The following is a 23,238-nucleotide window of genomic DNA, read 5'->3' as shown; positions in this document are numbered from 1 at the left end:
AATATGACCGATCTGCAGCATGAAGTAGGAGTCAACATGATACATTTTCCACTAGAAATTGATAGCATCAAACTATTTTCTGTTGCAATGAGAAAATATTTTTGTGAAAAGAGGTCAGGGGGTAGAATGAGCAGGAGGGAAATTGATTGGTCATCAGGGTGGAAAACTACTGACTGACTGAGGTCCTGCCTGGTGGGGTCCTACGCTAAATCCAGGGAATAAAGTCTGTTGATTCGATAATAAATAATGATTTGACGTGGCGCTAACCAATGAGAAAACTAAAAGCAGTTGGGTCTTGTGAGCTGGCCGTTTTTACAGCCACCCCCAAATGTGTTGAACGGATTTGCTTCAACTGTTAGGCCAGCTAATGGTCGGTAGCTTCTTGAGGACGGGCTGGCAGCTGGATAAGCCGTGCGACAGGCTTGACGTATGTTCTGTCCTTGACTTGGATCTCCACTGTTGTCACTTTCCTGTCTGTTCCAGGGATAACTCGCTTGACAGTTCCAATTTGCCAGAGAACCCTAGGAGACAATCCCGACTGCAAGGTCCTCCGTATCCTTGTGCCACTTCTGACGGGCTTGAAGTGTAAGTAGATCCATGTGAAACAGTGCTAGAAATGGTCGGCTAAACTCTGTCTGTGTCTCCATCTTTTGCGACTGAGCAGTTCGGACCCAATCGGGTTCTACCTGGAACCAAAATGTTTCTACCTGGAACCAAAAAGGGTTCTTCAAAGGGTTCTCCTATGGGGACAGCCAAAGAACCATTTTAGGTTCTAGATAGCACTTTTTTTCCCAAAACTGTAGTGAGGAGTCTTGCCGCCCCATGAGAGGAGAGTTAGAGGTGATAGGATCTGGATCCGCTATGTCAAGGGGGACAGATATCACGAGGGCTTGGATTTCCAAGATTCGTTCTATTTCGATTAGGACATTCCTCAGCATCTCTTTGGAGTCTTTCTGCGCGCCAAGGGGGTTTGCAGGGCAGTCTTGATGGACGTAATCTCCCTCCCCCAGCATCCTCCAAAGTGTGGCTCACTTGGTGGGTTGAAGGTGAAGCAAATCTTCTGACTGGACAACTGCTCCTGGAGCTGTGGGTGGAGAGCTGTGAAAGCCTCCTGTAGCTCTCGCTCACTTCCCTTGATATTTGTTCCTTTTTTTTCGTTCACACCCTCTTAAGCTGTAGCCCCACCCATCTCTTTAAGGGTTGATCCAAATGTTCTAACAGCAGTCTAGCACCCAAGCTAACTTGCTAGCTTCTTCCAGACATCGAAGTGTGAGAGAGAACAGCTCACTGAACATTACTCGCCCTAGCAGAGCTGGTTAGGGTTATACATTTACATTTAAGTCATTTAGCAGACGCTCTTATCCAGAGCGACTTACAAATTGGAAGATTGTCCTAAACTGTCCGAACTGAAACGGGCATCAGTTTTGACGCATCCCATTCACTGGCATACATCATTAAAACAAAATGGACTTTCAAATAAATAAAACAGTTTTTTATAAGGCATAAAATTTGATTAGCAGAGATTATAATACAGAATAGTTTGTCAGATTCACCCATCTTCTACAACCCAACAGTCACTGGACTACTGCCACCAACAGATATTGTTTTACACCTATAATGGGAATATTCAAGGGATAAAAGATGATTTTGTAGTATGTGTGTGTGTATAGTTGTTTTTTGAAGTTTGGAGCCAAAAGGGGGTAGAAGAGTAGGAAGAGAGGGATGGGGTTGAGAGGAAAAGGGGAAAGACGGGGTGAATGGGGGACGGGGGGGTTCAGGTGCTGTTGATGGATCCAGGTACTGAGCTGGGCTGGGCGGTACTGTCCGACACACTGCCATCGTGTGAGGCAGGTGATGTCTGTGCACGAGCGTGAGGAGGAATGAGTGTGGAGTTCAACTGGGGCTGGATAGACAGCTCGACGGGGCTGAAGTTGAAGAGGAGGGGCAGTTCTCGTCCGCTGGGCAGATGTGCAGTGGGCTGGCGCAGCTCTTCGAAGAAGGCGTGGGCGCAGGCCTCCAGGGGGGACAGCCTCGTCACAGGGGTGTACTCTAACAGACGGGAACACAGGGAGATGGCCTCTGGGGGGGTACGCGGCTTAAACACCTTTGTCCAGGGGTGTGCTTTGATCTGGGGGAATTTGAACTCTGTGTAGTTGGGGTTCATCTCTCGGATCTGCTCTCTCGTCGGAGTCCCCAAAACCTTGATGATCTCTACCAGTTGGTCCACTCCACTGTCCCCGGGGAAGATGGGCTGTCCCAGCAGCAGTTCGGCCAGCACGCAGCCCGCTGACCAGATGTCAATGTTGGACGTGTAGTCCGTGGCGCCAAAGATGAGCTCAGGGGCACGGTAGTACAGCGAGCAGATATAGGACACGTTGGGCTCCCCGCGAACAAGCTGCTTAGCACTGCCGAAGTCACAGAGTTTGAGGATGGCTGTCTCGGGGTCCACCAGCAGGTTCTGGGGTTTGATGTCTCTGTGACACACGCCCTGGGAATGGATATAGGCCAGACTGCGGAACAGCTGGTACATGTACACCTTGACGTATATAATGGGGATGGTGGTCTTAGCCTTGTTGAAGTGCCGGGCCACCCTGTACACTGTCTCTGGAACAAAGTCCAGCACTAGGTTCAGGTACACCTCATCTTTCTTCTCCCCACTGGAGTAGAAAAAGTAACGTAGCCTGACTATGTTGCAGTGGTCCAATTTCCTCATGATCTGTAGTTCTCGGTTCTTAAACCTCTTATCCTGCAGAACCTTCTTGATGGCCACCATCTCCTGGCTGTCAATGAGGCGGGCCTGGTACACCACGCCGAAGGAACCATTCCCGATCACCTTGATGTCTGTGTAGGACACCTCCTGTGGGCGGTCTGGACCCTGGCCTGGTGTGGCCACCACAGTCGTCACCTTGCCACTGTCTCGGGCTAGTTTCACATTTCCGAAGCCAGTCGAGCTGCTCCCTGTGGCCTGTGAAGCCCCAGATTTTCCTGCAGAACTCCCTCCGGTAACAGACGATCCAGCGGCGGCTGAAGCGGCTCCGGGAGCCCCTGGAGGCTCAGCAAACGAGCTGGTCCTGGGCCGCCCGCTGCCGCTCATATCTATGCGCGATATAGCCGGGGCAGGGGAAAAGGTTGTTAAGATTTAGAGCCAAGCAGGCTCAGGGTTGACCTATCTTTTCTAATGTAGTCGTTACAAATTTAACTGCATTGGTAGCATATCGTTTTAGCTCGCTTGTACGTCTCCCCATTTCTTCTTCGCTTGGCACAGTGGTTGGACTTGACGCACAGCAACGCACTTATGTTGTCCAAGAGCGTTGGTGACTCCACCTGTGATGTCAGATTGTCCTTTAGTAAATTCATAGCGCACAGCGGATGCCCTTGCCGATGAGTTTACTGACACCGCAGAAATTCATCAGTTATTCTGCCCTCTCTAGCACACTCTAACGAGAGTGCTCTGAAATCGGAGGGGGTAAAGCCTGCTGATTGGCTAATAAATCATGATTGACGTGGCTTTAACCAATCAGAAAACTAAAAGCTGTTGGGTCTTGTGAATAGGAGATAATAAACTGGCTGTTTTTAGAAGTACAGAATATAAGACCTACAACAATTTACTTGACCTCTACCTAGGCAGAAGGGTAGCCTAGTGGTTAGAGTGTTGGATTAGTAACTGCAAGGTTTCAAGTTCTAATCCCTGAGCTGACAACGTTTGTTTGTTTGTTCTTAACTGACTTGCCTAGTTAAATAAAGGTAAAAAAAAATATATAGATCTAGACCAACGGGACTTGAAGTGGAATGTACTACTTTGGAGAAACATGTAAGCCTGTTACAGCAACATTTGAACAGTATCCTAGACTAGCTACTCAACTACAATACATTTTGATTGCAATATACTACAATGCTTCATTCAACCGCACCGGTGATCCATGCAGTTACAGTTAAACAAACCTATAGCTATGTTTTTGTTATTTTGAGCTATTAAAACCCCCTAATGTGAATGTCCGTGCCCCCGTGGAAATCAAATTAGCATAATAAAAAAATCCATATAAAAGTCTGTAAACTTTTAATTTTTTTATTTCACCTTTATTTTACTAAAGCACCTTATACCACCCACCACTGCGACCTGTATGCTCTTGTCGGCTGGCCCTCGCTACATATTCGTCGCCAGACCCACTGGCTCCAGGTCATCTACAAGTCCATGCTAGGTAAAGCTCCGCCTTATCTCAGTTCACTGGTCACGATGGCAACACCCACCCGTAACACGCGCTCCAGCAGGTGTATCCCTAAAGCCAACCCCTCATTTGGCCGCCTTTCGTTCCAGTTCTCTGCTGCCTGTGACTGGAACGAATTGCAAAAATCGCTGAAGTTGGAGACCTTTATCTCCCTCACCAACTTCAAACATCTGCTATCTGAGCAGCTAACCGATCGCTATACATAGTCTATCGGTAAATAGCCCACCCATTTTTACCTACCTCATCCCCATACTGTTTTTATTTATTTTATTTTCTGCTCTTTTGCACACCAATATCTCTACCTGTACATGACCATCTGATCATTTATCACTCCAGTGTTAATCTGCAAAATTGTAATTATTCGCCTACCTCCTCATGCCTTTTGCATACAATGTATATAGACTCTCATTTTTTCTACTGTATTATTGACTTGTTAATTGTTTACTCCATGTGTAACTCTGTGTTGTCTGTTCACACTGCTATGCTTTATCTTGGCCAGGTCGCAGTTGCAAATGAGAACTTGTTCTCAACTAGCCTACCTGGTTAAATAAAGGTGAAATAAAAAATAAAAAATAAAATAAATAGGAAGCCGATTCTAGATTTAATTTTGGATTGGAGATGCTTAATGTGAGTCTGGAAGGAGAGTTTACAGCCTAACCAGACACCCAGGTATTTGTAGTTGTCCACGTATTATAAGTCAGAGCCGTCCAGAGTAGTGATGCTGGACGGGCGAGCAGGTGCGGGCAGCGATCGATTGAAAAGCATGCATTTAGTTTTACTTGCATTTAAGAGCAGTTGGAGGCCACGGAAGGAGAGCTGTATGGCATTGAAGCTCGTCTGGAGGTTAGTTAACTCAGTGTCCAAGGAGGGGCCAGAAGTATACAGAATGGTGTCATCTGCGTAGAGGTGGATCAGAGAATCACCAGCAGCAAGAGCAACACCATTGATGTATACAGAAAAGAAAGTCGGCCCGAGAATTGAACCCTGTGGCACACCCATAGAGACTGTCAGAGGTCCAGACAACAGGCCCTCCGATTTGACACACTGAACTCTATCAGAGAAGTAGTTGGTAAACCAGGCGAGGCAATCATTTGAGAAACCAAGGCTGTCGAGTCTGCCAATAAGAATGTTGTGATTGACAGAGTCGAAAGCCTTGGCCAGGTCGATGAATACGGCTGCACAGTAATGTCACTTATCGATGGCAGTAAGAATAACAACTAGAGATGTCCTGTTTTTTGCATTGCATCTCAATCCACCACATCGCACTTCCGCATCTGTGGTGAAAGGTGACAGAGCTAGAGTGGTGTTTGTCTGACCATTAGACATCCAGAAAATCGGTCTTCTCACAAAATCATATGTAGCGTTTGGCCTTCAAACTATTATGACCCCTCTATGGAAAGATGAGACTCTCACCAACATGATGGTGCTCTATTTTTCTCTACGACCTCCAAAAGTGTCTTGGGACTCATCTGAAGTCGGTACAGCTGATATGGCAACTTCTGTCTGTAGCGTCCGAACAGTTTGGTCTAAACTAGTGATGTTGTGTTCGCGAACGAATCGGCTCTAAGAGCCGGCTCTTGTAGGTGAACGTTGGTAGCCAGCTCGTATATCGGAAGAGCCGAATCTATTTATAATAAATAAATAAAAATTAAGATATGAATAATCAAAATATTTAAATGAATAGAATGAACTAATTCAAAGAACAAAAATAAAAAAAAAAATAATATAGGCCTAAATGCTCAAGTGCACACATTCATTCTGACTGTCTGCTCAGACTAACAGCCTCTCCTGTTGTTCCTGTCAATCAGACACGCAGTGTCAACCAATGAACCAAAGATGCGTGAGGGAGGACCGAGCCAACTCACTCACAGTCACACACTTAGCAGCCAAGGAGAGAGTGGAAAGACAGCTGTGAAAACAACAGCTGGAAAATGAGTCGTAAGCACAGTAGCATTTGGATGCATTTTAATAATGTAGACAATGTTAGAGCACAGTGTAGAATTTGCCAAAACAAAATCTCTTTGCCAAAACAGGCATTTGGAAATTGCTCCTAAGGATGAACCAGACTTGTGGAGGTCTACAATTTTTTTTCTGAGGTCTTGGCTGATTTCTTTTGATTTTCCTATGATGTCAAACAAAGAGGCACTGAGTCAGAAGGTAGGCCTTGAAATACATCCACAGATACACATCCAATTGATTAAAATTATATAATGACATAATGTTCTGGAATTTTCCAAGCTGTTTAAAGGCACAGTCAACTTAGTGTATGTAAATTTCTGACACTGGAATTGTGATACACTGAATTATAAGTGAAATAATCTGTCTGTAAACAATTGTTGGAAAAATTACTTGTGGCGTGCACAAAGTAGATGTCCTTAACCGACTTGCCAAAACTTTAGTTTTGTGGTTGAAAAACGGTTGAAAAATGAGTTTTAATGACTCCAACCTAAGTATATGTAAACTCCCGACTTCAACTGTAGGTAGGAAGATTTGGAAATGCGGAGATATTGTAGACGAAGATTGTCACGACTTCCGCCGAAGTCGGTCCCTCTCCTTGTTTTCGGACAGTGTTCGGCGGTCGACGTCACCGACCTTCTAGCCATCGCTGATCCATTTTTCATTTTCCAGTGGTTTTGTCTTGTCTTCCTTCACACCTGGTTCCAATCCCATCAATTACATGTTGTGTATTTAACCCTCATGTCCTTGTCTGCGACTGTTTGATTGTATGTTATATGCAAGTTATGTGTTGGTGAGCGACGGGTTTTGTACCCACTTTTTTATTTTGTATATTTAGTTTTTTGGAGTTTTGTGAGCACTTATTAAATTACTTATTAAGTTCGTTCTCCTGCGCCTGACTTCCCTGCCACCAACACGCACCCATTACAAATATTGACAACACACTCCAGCACATTAGGTGGCAGCATGCACCTTAAATGTTTGTTTACTGACCGTCATTAAATCATAGAAGAAGAAGAACACTAGATCAGGACCAACTAGATTGAAGAAAGCCTCAATTCCAGTCTGTTTGTGCTTTCATGCCAAACGTGTACTGCTTGACAATGACAGCAATGGAGCACAACAGATCTGAGACCAGGCTAGCTCTGTGTCAATATTAAAGATGATCTATTATATTGACAAGAAAGTCCAGTGGCTGCTCTAACAATGGAAATACGTGTCCTCAAAGATGGATGGTAGGCGGGAGGCGAGATCAGGTGGGAGGGACCATTCTAGCCAGTGAGAGGGCAGATACGTGTGTGAACAACAGGCACAACTCCAATTAGATTTTTTATTTAACTGACCGATACAATGTAGTTTTTTTACAAAGTTACGGAAATGCGACGTGCGTCCACTTATATCAGTAAAATCGTCGCAACCTAATGATTACGAAACTTCTATTCGATCAAATAAGCAATTCAATTTTTTGTTGACAAAATTCGACACTCAATTCAATTAAATTACATTTGCTTTATTGGCATTACATAACAATGTACATATTGCCAAACGCTTATTTTGGATATTTACAATATGAAAAAAAATTTGAATCAAAATTGTCAACGGGACAACAGTAACAACAATAACCAAAGGTCAAAATAGCCATACATGGAACAATAACAATAAGCATACAGTAGAGTACATGTGCAGGTTGATTGGTCTGTCAGACACTGTCCCTCAATTTATGGCAGGCAGCAACGTAGCGCGCTGCCAACCCACAGCTCTCTGCGTCCTCCCCCAACAGGACGGGGAGCCTACTCTCATCAGACAGGTCTTGATAACCTTGAATAAGGGTTTCAAATTTGGGGAAATGACACTCTCTAATTGTTTTATATTTTTCACATTTTGTCAGGAAATGCAGCTCTGTCTCAGGTTCTGCTGCTATGCAGTGGGTGCACAGCCTTAAATGGGTAGACACAGGAAAACCTGGCATCCTGTGTCTACCCTTCTCGATGGCAAGGCTGTGCTCACTGAGCCTGTACTTTGTCAAGGTTTTTCCAAGGTTTTGATCAATAACCATGGTCAAATAGTTAGCCATGGTGTACTGTCGATTAAGGGCCAGATAGCACTGCACTTTCCTTTGTGTTTGTGTTTCCCAATAAGCAATGTAGTTTTGTTTTGACTGTGTTGTAATTTGGTTTATTCTGATTGATTGGATGTTCTGGTCCTGAGGCCTCAGTGTGTTAGTAGAAAAGGCTTGTGAACTCAGCCCCAGGACCAGCTGGATGCTCAGTTCTTGGCATTGCAGGGCTTGGTGTCACGACTCCTACCGAAGGTAGCTCCCCTTCCTGCTCTGGTGGCGCTCGGCGGTCGTTGTCACCGGCCTACTAGCTGCTACTGATCCCTTTTCCAGGGTTGTCTATATCGATGACATTCTGATCTATTCCACCACCCGCGCCGCGCTTGTGTCTCTGGTGCGCGAGGTGCTTGGTAGACTGCTGGAGCATGACCTATACGTCAAGGCTGAGAAGTGTGTGTTCTCCAAACGAGCCATCTCCTTCCTGGGTTATCACATTTCCACCTCGGGGGTGGTGATGGAGTGTGACCGCATTAAGCCCGTGCGAAATTGTTTGACTCCTACCACGGTGAAGGAGGTGCAGCGGTTCTTGGGGTTTGCCAATTACTACTGGAGGTTTATCCAGGGTTTTGGCCAGGTAGCGGCCCCCATTACCTCACTGCTGAAGGGGGCGCCGGTGCGTTTACGGTGGTCGGCAGAGGCGGACAGAGCCTTCAATAGGTTGAAGGCGCTGTTCACGGATGCACACGCATTGGTGCACCCGGACCCCTCTCTAGCATTCATAGTGGAGGTGGACGCGTCAGAAGCTGGGGTGGGTGCCGTGCTATCGGGTACGCTCGGGTATGCCACCAAAAAAACTCCGCCCCTGCGCTTTCTTTTCGAGGAAACTCAGTCCGGCGGAGCGTAACTATGATGTGGGGGACCGGGAGTTGTTAGCGGTGGTAAAGGCCCTGAGGGTGTGGAGACACTGGCTTGAGGGAGCTAAGCACACTTTTCTCATCTGGGCCGACCACCAGAATCTGGAGTATATCCGGGCAGCTAGGAGACTGAATCCGCGTCAGGCAAGGTGGGCCATGTTCTTCACCCGATTCAGGTTCACTCTGTCTTATAGACCAGGCTCCCTGAACACAAAGGCCGACGCGCTGTCCCGTCCCTATGACACGGAGGATCGGTACACCGAGCCTACTCACATCCTTCCAGCCTCGAGGCTGGTGGCACCAGTGGTTTGGGAGGTGGACTCGGACATCGAGTGGGCGTTACTGGCGGAACCTGCACCTCCTCAGTGTCCGGCTGGGCGTAAGTACGTGCTGCTTGGTGTTCGGGACAAACTGATTCGGTGGGCTCACACCCTACCCTCCTCGGGTCATCCTGGGGTGGCGAGGACAGTGCAGGGCCTCCGGGGGAAGTATTGGTGGCCCACCTTGGCTAGGAACGTTAGGTTTTATGTCTCTTCCTGTTCGGCGTGCGCCCAGAGTAAGGCTCCTAGGCACCTTCCTAGAGGGAAGTTACAACCCCTCCCCGTTCCACAACGGCCATGGTCTCCCTTATCAGTGGATTTCCTGACCGATCTCCCCCCGTTTCAGGGGAACACTACGGTCTTGGTTGTTGTGAATCGGTTTTCTAAGTCCTGCCGTCTCCTCCTGTTGCCCGGTCTCTCTACAGCCGTACAGCCCTACAGACTGCGGAGGCGGTATTTACCCACTACGGGGTGCCGGAGGACATAGTCTCTGATCGGGGTCCCCAGTTCACGTCATGGGTATGGAGGGCGTTCATGGAGCGTCTGGGGGTCTGAGTCAGCCTGACCTCCGGTTATCACCCCGAGAGTAATGGGCAGGTGGAGAGAGTGAACCAGGAGGTGGGTAGGTTTCTGCGGTCGTATTGCCAGGACCGGCCAAGGGAGTGGGATAGGTACGTCTCATGGGCAGAGTTGGCCCAGAACTCACTCCGTCACTCCTCAACGAACCTATCACCATTTCAGTGTGTGTTGGGCTACCAGCCAGTCCTGGCACCTTGGCATCCGAGTCAGACCGAGGCTCCTGCGGTGGAGGAGTGGGTGCAGCGCTCCAAGGAAACCTGGAGGGCCATCCAGGAATCCCTCAAACAAGCCAGTGGATGGCAGAAGAGGAGTGCTGACCGCCACCGCAGTGAGGCCCCCGTGTTTGTACCGGGAGACAGGGTCTGGCTCTCGACCCGAAACCTATCCCTCCGCTTGCCCTACCGGAAGCTGGGGCCGCAGTGTGTGGAGCCCTTCAAAGTCCTGAGGAGGATAAACGAGGTGTGTTATAGGTTACAACTCCCTTCCTATTATCGCATTAACCCCTCGTTTCATGTGTCTCTCCTCAGGCCGGTGGTAGCCGGTCCCCTGCAGGACGGTGAGGTTCCGGAGGTCCCTCCGCCTCCTCTGGACATTGAGGGGTCTCCGGCGTACACGATACGGGCCATTCTGGACTCGAGATGCCGGGAGAGGGGCCTGCAGTACCTTGTGGACTGAGAGGGGCACGGTCCGGAGGAGAGGTGCTGTGTACGGGTGGGGGACATCTTGGACCCATTACTGTTGAGGGATTTCCATTGCCTCTATCCGGATCGTCCTGCGCCTCGCCCTCCGGGGTTGGCGCGCTGCGGGAACCGTGTGCCGGGGGTACTGTCACGGAAGGTAGCTTCCCTTCCTGTTCGGGTGGCGCCCGGCGGTCGTCGTCACCGGCCTACTAGCTGCCACTGATCCCTTTTCCCCTTTTCTGTTTATTGGTTTCACCTGTGTTTGTTTTAGGCCCGCCTGCTGGTTGTGCGGGATTGTTCAATGTACATGTGTATGTGTCACGGTTTTCCCATGTGCTTGGGTTTTTGCTGGACTGTTTAAGTCCCCCATGTTTGGGACATTTGTTTTGGTTGGCGTATGTTCACCGTTGTTGTGCATTAAAAGTTAGCACTACCCTGAACTCTCTGCTTCCTGTGCCTGACTTCTCACCCACTATACCCCGGGCGCTACACTTGGTAATGATATTTCAATTAAGTTTCCAAAACTTAATTGCTCTTTTTTTCCGGTTTTTATTATTAGTGGATATTGGCCTAATTCTGCCCTGCATGCATTGTTTGTAGTCTTCCTCTGGACATGTAGGAGAATCTTACAGAACTCTGCATGTAGGCTTTCAATGGGGTGTTTGTCCCATTTGATGAAATCTTGTTTGCAAGTGGACCCCACACCTCACTGCCATAAAGTGCAATTGGTTCAATGACATATTCAATTAGTTTTAGCCAAATTGTAATAGGTATTTCAATTTTAATTAGATTTTTAATAGTGTAGAATGCCCTGCGTGCTTTCTCTCTCAGTTCATTCATTGCCTCATTAAGGTGTCCAGTTGAGCTTATTTTGAAACTTAAGTAATTGTAGTGTGTGCAGTACTCTATATATTTTGTACCAATTGAGAACTTTATTCTAATTCCCTGAGATCTGGCAGTACTGCTCTAGCAGGTCCAGGCTCTGCTGTAGGCCATGTGCTGTGGGTGACAGCAGGCATAGGTCATCTGCGAAGAGTAGGCATTTAACTTTTGAGTTGTGGAGACTAACACCAGGGACTGAGGATTTTTCTAGAATAGTGGCCAATTTGTTGATGTAAATATTGAAGAGTGCAGGGCTCAGGTTGCAATCCTGACGAAGGCCCCGCCCCTGGTTAAAGAATTCTGTTCTTTTCTTGCCAATTTTAATGCTGCATATATTGCCAGTATACATTGATTTAATTATGTCACATGTTTTACCCCCTACACCACTTTCAATAACTTTGTAGAACAGTCCTGTATGCCAAATAGAATCAAATGCTTTTTGGAAGTTGATAAAGCAAGCGTATATTTTGGTATTATTTTGGTGGACATGTTTATCTATCAGCGTGTGTAAAGTCTCACAGTAATGAAGGCGTAATTCACCATTATTTGGGTCTCTGTGCTTTTAGTTGGATAGTGTTCTAAGTTTTTTCCTTATAATTTTACAATTTGCATCAAACCAGTTGTCATCTGTGATCTTTTTTGTTGTTGTTTTTTATCCATTTCAATTGTACTTCTTTGCCATTTGCCTGAATATATAGTTGATGTTTTTTACTGCCAGATTGATGAGAGAGAAGGGGTCAATGTCTGTAATCATATAGTCTACAGTGCTGTGGCCAAGAGGTGAGCAGTAGGTGGATCCCCCCAAAGAGTCCCCGTAACCTACCATTGACAAAGTCTAGACCCAGGCTTCTACAGAGCTGCAGATCCCTTCCGTTTTTGTTGACGGTGCTGTCACTGTTGTTTCTATGGGGGATATTAAGACAGTTAGAAACAGTATTGCCTGTAATAAAGCTGTCCCCTCGTGTGCTCGTTAGATCAGGTAGTGTTCCTGTGCGCGCATTTGTGTCCCCACAGATGAGCACATTTCCCTGGGCCACTCATTGACCATACACACAAAAAACAAGCCGTAATAGCGGAAACATTTTCTTCAGAAAATTGAAGTAATGCAAAAGTAACCAGATTTGTCTATTTTACAAGTAACAATTATATTTCAATATAATGCAATAATAATGACATTATATTTAACTATATTATTGACAATCGATTTTTTAAAAATGTTGATTGATAGAGCTTTTATTTTGAAAAAGCGTTCTACGGGAAGTGAGAAGGAACATCCAGTAGGATTCACGGCTATTAGGGATTTTTCTTCAATTAATTTCGAAGCTGCAGTGCCTCAAGAAAAATAATAGGATATTGCTAGCAAATAAAACCAGACCATTGCCATGTCTGAGACATACGGTAAGAAATATTGATCAGTCAGGTCGCGTTACACAATAGATAGCCAGATGAGATGGAGCAGGTGTATTGTAATGCCATCAAAACAAATAGCCTATGTGCTATGCTTTCATTTTTACTCGTTGTTGGGGGTATAGCTAGCTAACATTAGCTAGCTGGCTAACTTTAGTTTCGCTAGATCGCTTGCATCTCCGTCAAATGTCATCATTAATTGGTTTCTTAGCTAGCTATCTAGAAAGCCATTTGAATGTCAGACAACTAGCAAAGTTAGCTAGCTAAATGTCGACGCAAATGTACCGTTATGCATGAAGCAATAACATAGCTTCTGTTCTGCAAGTAGTGCGCCTGTTACTTAACTAACGTTAGCCAGCTTTCTATCCAACTAGTCTAAGAATACGCATTCTCTAATGATTGAAATGAACTTTGTTTGTTTTTCCTCTTCTAGATTTTCTGTTCAAATTCCTAGTGATTGGAAATGCAGGAACTGGAAAATCATGTCTTCTTCACCAGTTTATTGAGAAGAGATGTAAGTTATGTCCAATTGATTGTTTTGACATGTATTTTCTATCGAGCTATGACTTGTAGTTTATTTTAGGGACAGGCTACAATTTATGATTAACTTAACTCTGAATACATTAACAGGCATTGTTGTGATCTAGATGTGAGTTGTGGAATGATTTCATTTAAATCACAGTCAAAGACGATTCGAATCACACCATTGGAGTGGAGTTTGGCTCAAAGATAATCAACGTGGTAAACAAATATGTTAAACTCCAAATCTGGGACACTGCGGGACAAGAGAGATTCAGGTACTGTACAGTATGTGAGAGCATTTCACATACTTACTCCTACTGTGGCAGGGCATTAGACATTTTTTTCTCAAACCAGCTTGGACTGTTTCATGCATGCTCATCTCCAGCTGATCATTAGAGAATTTGTGCCAGATCCTTAGAACAGCAAGTAAAATGAATCATGGCCAGCTGTTGTGGGGGAGTTAATAATGTGTAGCGCAGCTAAAATTCTGAAACACTATTACTGCTCCCGAGTGGCGTGGCGGTCTGGGGCACTGCATCTCAGTGCTTGAGGCGTCACTACAGACACCCTGGTTCGGATCCAGGCTGTGTTACAACTGGCTGTGATTGGGAGTCCCATAGGGCGGTGCACAATTGGCCCAGCGTCATCCGGGTTTGGCGGGTGTAGGCCGTCATTGTAAATATTAATATGTTCTTAACTGACTTGCCTAGTTAAATAAAGGTTACTGAGCACCTTGAGCATTTTGTTTTGCACATTGACCAACTCCTTATCCAGCTTGGATGGCACTAAATGGTTTTTGTATAGCTAACTATAGATGTAGGAGATGGAGAATGTCAATTTAATAAATGTAATTAGGATGTGTAAAATGTTTATATTTATGCACTTGTGTATTTTCAACTGATGTTACAATTGCTTTCCTCTCCCAGGTCTGTTACACGGAGTTACTACAGAGGCGCTGCTGGAGCCCTGCTTGTATATGACATCACCAGGTAGGCTAATTTACCTACTCATAGGTAATCAGGAGAGTTGAGGAGAAATAATCCTTGCCTTATTATGGGTGGACCTTCAAGGGGTATGTTGTTTTAATAAAACACAAATCTTTCTAAAAGACAAATGTTGAATGTAGTGCGTTTCAAAGCGACCTAGATATGATATGACTCATTGGTTGCACAGTGGCTCCCGATTGACTGTTTTGGAAAACACTGCTCGAACCTTCCTAAAGCCTACTGTGATTTTAGTGAACCACCAAGTTTGATTTGTATGTCTCCACTGCTCTCCCTCTCGCTCCATTGACCTGATCATCCTCAGCCGGGAAACCTACAATGCCCTGACCAACTGGCTGACAGACGCCAGGATGCTGGCCAGCCAAAATATTGTCATAATCCTGTGTGGTAACAAGAAGGACTTGGACGCAGACCGGGAAGTCACCTTCCTGGAGGCGTCTCGCTTTGCTCAGGAAAATGGTGCGTTTTAGTATGAATGATGATCCCTTTACAGCTGAATTCCAAACTGTGTCATTCCCTGTGTCAAGCGCCTCAGACTGGGAGTGCAGATCCTCTATGTAGTCTAAAAAACGGCAAAACTGATCATAGATCAGCACTCCCACTCTGAGAAGCTTGATGTATATGGACCCAAATCTACCCCCTACCCTCTGATGCAGACCTTCTGTAGCTCAGTTGGTAGAGCATGGCGCTTGTAACGCCAGGGTAGTGGGTTCGATTCCCGGGACCACCCATACGTAGAATGTATGCACACATGACTGTAAGTCGCTTTGGATAAAAGCGTCTGCTAAATGGCATATATAAATCCTAATTTCTGATTGTTGCACTGTGTATACTCCACTAGAGGTCACTGTAGGACAACTCACTGGTGTGAACTATTGCCCACGAACCGTTGCAATTATTGTCCTCCACAGCTAAATGCTGACAAATTCTCTTGTGTTCAAATGTTATCAACATTGATGATAATCATTGTTATTATTGTGTCCTGCTGTCTTGTCTGTTTCAGAGCTTATGTTTCTGGAGACAAGTGCTCTGACAGGGGAGAATGTAGAGGAGGCCTTTGTGCAGTGTGCCAGGAAAATCCTCAACAAGATAGAGTCGGGTATCTCTGCATTCAGTATCTTCTCACCTTAACCAACAGCAATGAAATCGTAGTTTACCAACTAATCTCACTCTTTTTTTCTCTCTATTTCTCTCTCTCTCTCTGTGTTCTCTTCCAGGAGAGTTGGACCCGGAGAGGATGGGATCAGGGATCCAGTACGGAGACGCCGCGCTGCGCCAGCTGCGCTCCCCTCGCAGGGGACAGGCCGAGAGCGCTCAGGAATGTGGCTGTTAGTGAACACGCTCAGTATGCCCAGGACCAAGGTGAGACTCTTCCCCCTCAGTGCTGCCTACTGAATAGGATTCTGCTCTGTGACTTATCCTTGTGTTATCACACTAGTAACTTAATTAATAGCTCAGTTTAGTGACATCCAAAATGCTCCCTCTCAAAATAGCAGGCAGAAATACAGTTGTAGATGGTGCTTTTCACATTCACATGTTATGTAAGAGGCAATTCAAAAGTCCTCTCTATTTTACAGTTGACTGTGTTGCATTGCATGGAGCAGGTAAAGCATTAATTTGCCATTTTGAGAAGCCCCTCCATGAGCTTTAAAGATTCGGCCTTAATGCACCAAATGCTGAAACGTGGCTAGTTTTATCAGCATTATTGGTGTCAGAACCATCACATGCCTCCTTGGCGATGGGGGGTTTGAACCCTGGCTGGGCCGATTATCTGTGCCCTTAACTACTTTCTTTACCCCTCTCAAATTTTGGTACTTACATATGTCCTGTCAAAACAAACAATCAGAACTAAAATAAAAGATTATCACAATGCGGATCCATGTTCTTCTCAAATGGTTTCCCTGAAGTGGTTTGTAATGATTACTTTTCTATTGCTGCAAGGTGATCTCTGATGCTACTTTCACCAGTATCATCATACTGAATTCAGGGTAAAGTTAATGCCTGTGTCCCAAATGTAACTCCCAGAGTTTTATTCTGTTGTACTGTATCTCTCCCTTGGGTCGGTCGGTGGGTGGGTGTGTGTGGTTGGATAGGGTCCAGGGGGCTATTTCTAGGGATCTCACAGAGCGGAAGGAGCCACCTTTGGCTATTTCTGTCCTCCAGCTCCCAAGTGCCTGATGTGTCGATGATACAGAAAACCATAGCCACCCAAAATGACTCCGCCTCTTTAGTGAGAGGGGAAGCTAAAGGGGCTCAACAGTTTGAGAATGATCGAATGACCCTGCTTAAAAGCTGTGTGGATGTGGCTCCACACAACTGTTGTCAATACAGTTTTCTATCTGGGCAGATACATTTACCTGAGATTTTTTTTGGTATTGTAGTGTTTTGCAAAAAAATGCTAGGCATACATAGAGGGGTACTATGTCTACAAAAATAAATGATCAATTAATTTGTAAATTACAGTGTAGAGTTGAGTACATGGCAAATATTGCCAGCACGCAATTGTAACAAAATGTAACTATTAACCTCACGTTGACACAGGTTTCTTAGCTAAAGGGGCTAATTTACAAGATCCCCACACATTTCTGTGTGTATGGTTTCAAACCTCTCTCTGTTCTTGTTTTCAGGCAGGTTGGTGAAGACTTCGAGGAAATATGAGATGTAGGGAACATGATACAGGGCTCATAATGGTGGAGCGACTCTTCTCTGACCTTTTATCTTCCCAACTTCTGGATGTTCCGTCAGAGACCCACAGAGAGTCCTGGATTCCTGGCCCTACTCTGGACTGCTGAGCTTGTTCCTAGGCCCCTCAGACACAGGCAGAGAGTCCCGTTTCATCTTACTCAAGCCCTTTAATCATCTGGGCTGTATTCATAAAGCGTCTCAGAGTATGATTGCTGATGTGATTTGTTTTTCCTTTTATATAATAATGAACAAGATAACAGGGAACCCAAATCCTAGATCAGCACACTAATCACATCTCAGCACACTGAGATGCTATATGATAATGGGACCTGACATCTTACTTTCACCCCTGTACTTCTGCCCTATGCTACCCATAGCATATTGCATTGTGTACAGTGTTATCTGTATAAAGAACACATAATATAGTCCCTCAAAGCAGTGGTTCCAAAACTGTGGGGCTCATCCCTGTCGGAAGGGGAGTTGCAGCGATGGGACAAGACTGTGACGACCAATTGGATATCACGGAAATTGGGGTGAAAAAATGTCCAGATCAACTAGCCCAAGTTTTTTTTAGCTAGGTTTTTTAGCCCACTGATATTGTTGTAATGTTTGAGTCACTCAGATATCACATGAACACATAAGACATGGCGGAATGTGTAGAATTGCAGGAAATTAGCTTTAAAACTGCCAACAAGGGATGTGAACAGTTCCTGTCATGGACAGTGCTTGTGCCCATAGAAATAGACAGATGTTCCCCAGTGATGGAAGGGGGGCGGGGCTGAGTGAGTTTGGGAACCACTGCCTCAAAGCATATTTTATGGACTGAATATCAGAATTTAATTATTAGCTGAAGAATAATCTATCAATTATGTCATGTTATAGTGAGAATTATCAATCGGCACTGTCTCACGCCTGCTGGTTTCATTGACCCGTTGTTTGGGTTGTTCTTTGGGTTGATATTATTAGTTGTTTTTCCCTCCCTAATTGTTATGAGTCATGTCATGCTTTTTAAATTTATTCTCAATGATATAGAAGCTCTTTTTAAAATAAAGTATTCAAAATGTATGTTTGTATATTGTTCTAAGGTGATTCCTCTTTGTTGTCATCTTTATTACTTAAGTGTGTAATATCCATTTAGAATACTTTGTAAATTGTTGTTATACCTGTAGTAACTTTCTAATAATTATTCATAGCTGTGTAATAGTATATTTATGGAGTTATGTAGGTTTTGTTATTACACAGGTGGATAAACTGGGTCACAAGCTGGCTGCATGGTGAGCTACTTCCCTTTTGACAACTTGCACCAAAGTTCATATGATTGATGACAGTCATTTAATTCAATGACCATTTTCCTAATGCAAATCAGGGGGCTTTTCAGTGCACTTTGGCTGTGTTTAGAAAGGCAGCCCAATTATGATATTTTTTTTTATTATTGGTCATTTGACAAATCAGATCAGCTCTGAAAAATACCAATTAGTGGGAAGAATATCAGAATTGGGCTGCCTGTGTGAAATGGCAGGCTCCAGAATGTTATTGTGTCTGTCTGCTTAGATTGACCGTTTGCAAGAGCAAGATTGCTGTGTCGTATTAATATAGTTCCTGAGACCTAAAACTAACCCAGGTTCGATGCGACTGAAGAAAATAACCTACAATGCCACCATTGTGTTGAGATGACTGACAGAAAATCCACTGATCCCCTCTCCTCAGGGTAGGACCAAGTTCTACAGTATTTTGAAGATTGATGTTTTCGATGGGGAGAAAAGACAATGCCAGCTACAATTCTGAATTGCCCATCAGTCCTCCATTATGGTACTGTATGTCCTCTTCCCTCTTGTCCCGTTTGTTACATTTCAGAGTAGTACAGTATGGCATTTATCTGTATTTTTGTTTAATGACACGCTCCAGCAGATTTTATTTTGAAGAATATTTGTCATGCTGATAAATGTATGTGTATCCAGGTGAAATGCCTTTCAATCTCATTATTATAGTAGATATTTACTGGCATGTGTTTCAACAGGTAAATCAATCAAATAAGTCAAACGATTTAGTAAAAAGCAGTTTATGAATTTTGTCAAAATACTTGTACATCAAATTGCAATCTGATAGCTGTATCGGCTCCGTTTGAATGTGTAAAAGCTTAAACATACAAAATACAAAATAGTGATATTTTTTTTCAGTTGGAGCTGGATATTTGCTCCCTCCACAGAAGTCTACCATTTCATGTTGACTGTGATCCACAACTCAACTTTTTTTCTAAATAATTTATACTGAACAAAAATATAAACGCAACATGTAAAGTGTTGGTCCCATGTTTCATGAGCTGAAATACAAGATCCCAGAAAAGTTCCTTATGCACAAAAATCTTATTTCTCAAATTTTGTGAACAAATTAAAAAAATTACATCCCTGTTAGTGAGCATTTCTCATTTGCCAGATAATCCATCCACCTGACAGGTGTGGCATATCAAGATGCTGATTAAACTGTATGATTATTACACAGGTGCACATTGTGCTGGGTACAATAAAAGCCCACTCTAAAATGTACAGTTTTGTCACGCAACACAATGCCACAGATGTTTCAAGTGTTGAGGGAGCATGCAGTTGGCTTGCTGACTGCAAGAATGTCCACCAGAGCTGTTGCCAGAGAATTGAATGTTCATTTTTCTAAGTCACCTCCAACGTCATTTTAGAGAATTTGGCAGTACTTCCAACCGGTCTCACAACCGTAGACCATGTGTAACGACGCCAGCCCAGCCCAGGAACTCCACATCCGGCTTCTTCACCTGTGGGATCATCTGACACCAGCCCCCCAGTCAGCTGATGAAACTGAGGAGTATTTCTGTCTGTAATAAAGCCCTTTTTATGGGGAGAAACTCATTCTGGTTGGCTTGGCCTGCCTCCCCAGTGGGTGGGCCTATACCCTCCCAGGCCAACCCATAGCTGCGCCCCTTCCCAGTCATGTGAACTCCATAGCTTAGGCATAATGAATACTTCACGTGACTGCTTTTCTTATATGAACTGTATCTCATTTAAATTGTTGCATGTTGCTTTTCTATTTTTGTTCATTACAGTTTCACATTAACATATTTCACTATAGCGCCGACTAACCATTACACTGACATGATGTTCCATAGCTTTCGATGAATAAAGGCCTTAATGTTATGACTGAAGTAAAATTGTTATTGTGCCATACTTCACAATAACATTTTGTGTACTAATAAATTGTTATCCGTAGCTGGTAAATTATTACAATTAATGCACACATCGCATGGCTATGATCACTGTAAGCATTGACCCGGTTGCAGCTATTTGAAACAGAATATTGCCATCAACAATGGTTTAAAAAGAAGTACAAGTTATCTACGACTTATTTCATTTATTTATTGCTAATTATTTAGCCTTTGTGTGGTGTTTTCAATGTAAACATTTTCAATGTTTACTGAAAGAAAAATGATACAATTATTTATTTTTTCAACCTGAGATTCATTGACCTTGGCTCATTTTCTGTGAAGAACATGCAAAATAACACATTTTCATTGAGTGCACACTGTACACTCCCTACATGTTTATATCACACATGTGGGCTCCCGAGTAGCGCAGGGGTCTAAGGCACTGCATCTCAGTGCAAGAGGTGTCACTACAGTCCCTGGTTCGAATCCAGGCTGTATCACATCTGGCCGTGATTGTGAGTCCCATAGGGCGGCGCACAATTGGCCCAGCGTCGCTTGGCCGGGGTAGGCCGTCATTGTAAATAAGAATTTGTTCTTAATTATCTGACTTGCCGAGTTAAATAAATGTTCGGGTCCACTGGACCAGAGAGTAATAAAGGTGTGTGTGAAAACAAGTAAAAATTGGAGATTGGAGTATCTCTTTGCAGCTCCTTCAGGGTTATCTTTGGTCTCTTTGTTGCCTCTCTGATTAATGACCTCCTTGCCTGGTCTGTGAGTTTTGGTGGGCGGCCCTCTTTGGCAGGTTTGTTGTAGTGCCATATTCTTTCCATTTTTTAATAATGGATTTAATGGTGCTCTGTGGGATGTTCAAAATTTCTGATATTTTTTTATAACCCAACCCTGATATGTACTTCTCCACAACTTTGTCCCTGACCTGTTTGGAGCGCTCCTTGGTCTTCATGATGGCGCTTGCTTGGTGGTGCCCCTTGCTTAGTGGTGTTGCAGATTCTGGGGCCTTTCAGAACAGGTATTTCTATACTGAGATCATGTGACAGATCATGTCTTAATCTTTATCTTTATCTTGGCCACCAGGTCGCAGTTGCAAATGAGAACTTGTTCTCAACTAGCCTACCTGGTTAAATAAAGGTGAAATAAAAAAAACTGTGACTCTTAGATTCCACACAGGTGGACTTTATTTAACTAATTATGTGACTTCTGAAGGTAATTGGTTGCACCAGATCTTATTTAGGGGCTTCATAGCAAAGGGGGTGAATACATATGCACGCACCAATTTTACATTTAAAAACGTTTTTTTTTTAAAACAAGTTATTTTTTTCACTTCACCAATTTTGACTATTTTGCGTATGTCCATTACATGAAATCCAAATAAAAATCCATTTAAATTACAGGTTGTAAATGCAACAAAATACGAAAAACGCCAAGGGCGATGAATACTTTGCAAGGCACTGTACTACTGTGCGCCTCCCATAGTCTGTTCTGGACTTATGAAGGATTGTGAAGAGACCTCTGGTCTTGTAGTGCATGTGTGTCCGTGCTGTGTGCTAGTAGTTTAAACAGACACCTCGGTCCATTTTGCATGTCAACATGATGAAGTCAATCTCTCCTCCTCTTTGAGCCATGAGAGATTTACATGCATATTATGAATGTTAGCTCTCCATGTATATCTAAGGGCCAGCCGTTCTGCCCTGTTCTGAGCCAATTGCAATTTTCCGAGGTCTTTCTTTGTGTTACCTGACCACACGACTGAACAGTAGTCCGGGTGCGACAAAACCAGAGCCTGTAGGACCTTCCTTGTTGATAGTGTTGTTAAAAAGGCAGAGTAGTGCTTTATTATGGACGGACTATTCCCCATCTTGGCTACTGTTGTATGATCATGTTTTGACTATGACAGTATACAATCCAGGGTTACCAAGCAATTTACTCACCTAAACTTGTTGCTCAATTTCCACATTATTTAATACAAGATCTAGATGAGGTTTAGGGTTTAGTGAATGATTTGTCCCAAATACAATGCTTTTAGTTTTTGAAATATTTAGTACTAACTTATTCCTTGCCACCCATTCTGAAACTAACTGCTGGTCTTTGTTAAGTGTTGCAGTGATTTCACTCGCTGTAGTAGCTGCCTTGTATAGTGTTGAGTCATCCGCATACATCAATAGACATACTGGCTTTACTCAAGGCCAGTGGCATCTCATTAGTAAAGATTGAAAAAAGTAAGGGGCCTAGACAGTTGTCATGGGGAATTCCTGATTCTACCTGGATTATGTTGGAGAGGATTCCATTAAAGAACACCCTCTGTGTTCTGTTACAGGTAACTCTTTATCTACATTATAGCAGGGGGTGTAAAGCCAAAACAAATATATTTTTCCAGTAGCAGACTATGATGACAATGTCAAAAGCCACACTGAAGTCTAACAAAATAGCTCCCACAATCTTTTTATCATCAATTTCTCTCAGCCAATCATCAGCAATTTGTGTAAGTGCTGTGCTTGTTGAGTGTCCTTCCCTATAAGCATACTGAAAGTCTGTTGTCAATTTGTTTAACACAATTTTTTCCAAATGTTGGTAACAGGCTGATTGGTAGGCTATTTGAGCCAGTAAAGGGGGCTTTACTATTCTTGGGTAGCAGAATAACTTTTGCTTCCCTCCAAGCCTACACACTTTCTAGTTGGCTTAGATTGAAGATATGGAAAATAGGAGTGGAAATATTGTCCGCTATTATCCTCAGTAATTTCCCACTCAAGTTATCAGACCCCGGTGACTTGTCATTGTTGATAGTCAACAATATTTTTTTAAATTCTTCCACACTGACTTTAC

General features: G+C 44.0%; 2 protein-coding genes across 2 annotated transcripts; one reads left to right on the top strand and one right to left on the bottom strand.

The window, feature by feature from the left end:
• Positions 1–1,651: 1,651 nt before the first annotated feature.
• On the bottom strand, positions 1,652–3,244 carry LOC118402853 (glycogen synthase kinase-3 beta-like). Its single transcript, XM_035801184.2, has one exon. The coding sequence runs from the start codon at positions 3,092–3,094 to the stop codon at positions 1,775–1,777; it is 1,320 nt and encodes a 439-aa protein (XP_035657077.1). The 5' UTR covers positions 3,095–3,244; the 3' UTR covers positions 1,652–1,774.
• A 9,605-nt stretch (positions 3,245–12,849) lies between these two features.
• On the top strand, positions 12,850–18,296 carry LOC118402852 (ras-related protein Rab-4A). The gene is made up of 8 exons (XM_035801183.2): positions 12,850–13,011; positions 13,454–13,534; positions 13,703–13,817; positions 14,469–14,531; positions 14,851–15,005; positions 15,550–15,645; positions 15,764–15,908; positions 17,174–18,296. Exons 1-7 carry the CDS (start codon positions 12,996–12,998, stop codon positions 15,877–15,879), a joined length of 642 nt encoding a protein of 213 aa, XP_035657076.1. The 5' UTR covers positions 12,850–12,995; the 3' UTR covers positions 15,880–15,908; positions 17,174–18,296.
• The last annotated feature ends 4,942 nt before the right edge of the window (positions 18,297–23,238 follow it).

Source organism: Oncorhynchus keta, chromosome 24 (genome assembly GCF_023373465.1).
Source record: "Oncorhynchus keta strain PuntledgeMale-10-30-2019 chromosome 24, Oket_V2, whole genome shotgun sequence".
Classification (NCBI taxonomy): Eukaryota; Metazoa; Chordata; class Actinopteri; order Salmoniformes; family Salmonidae; genus Oncorhynchus; species Oncorhynchus keta.
This window is presented reverse-complemented; position numbering and strand designations above follow the sequence as displayed.

What these genes read in the sequence shown, in the direction of transcription:
- LOC118402852 (XM_035801183.2), top strand. An exon ending in TCGCTTTGCTCAGGAAAATG is followed by an intron (nt 15,006 to 15,549) that starts GTGCGTTTTAGT and finishes TGTCTGTTTCAG; the next exon opens with AGCTTATGTTTCTGGAGACA. An exon ending in CCTCAACAAGATAGAGTCGG is followed by an intron (nt 15,646 to 15,763) that starts GTATCTCTGCAT and finishes GTTCTCTTCCAG; the next exon opens with GAGAGTTGGACCCGGAGAGG.
- LOC118402853 (XM_035801184.2), bottom strand. Translation starts at nt 3,094, where the DNA reads ATGAGCGGCAGCGGGCGGCCCAGGACCAGCTCGTTTGCTGAGCCTCCA.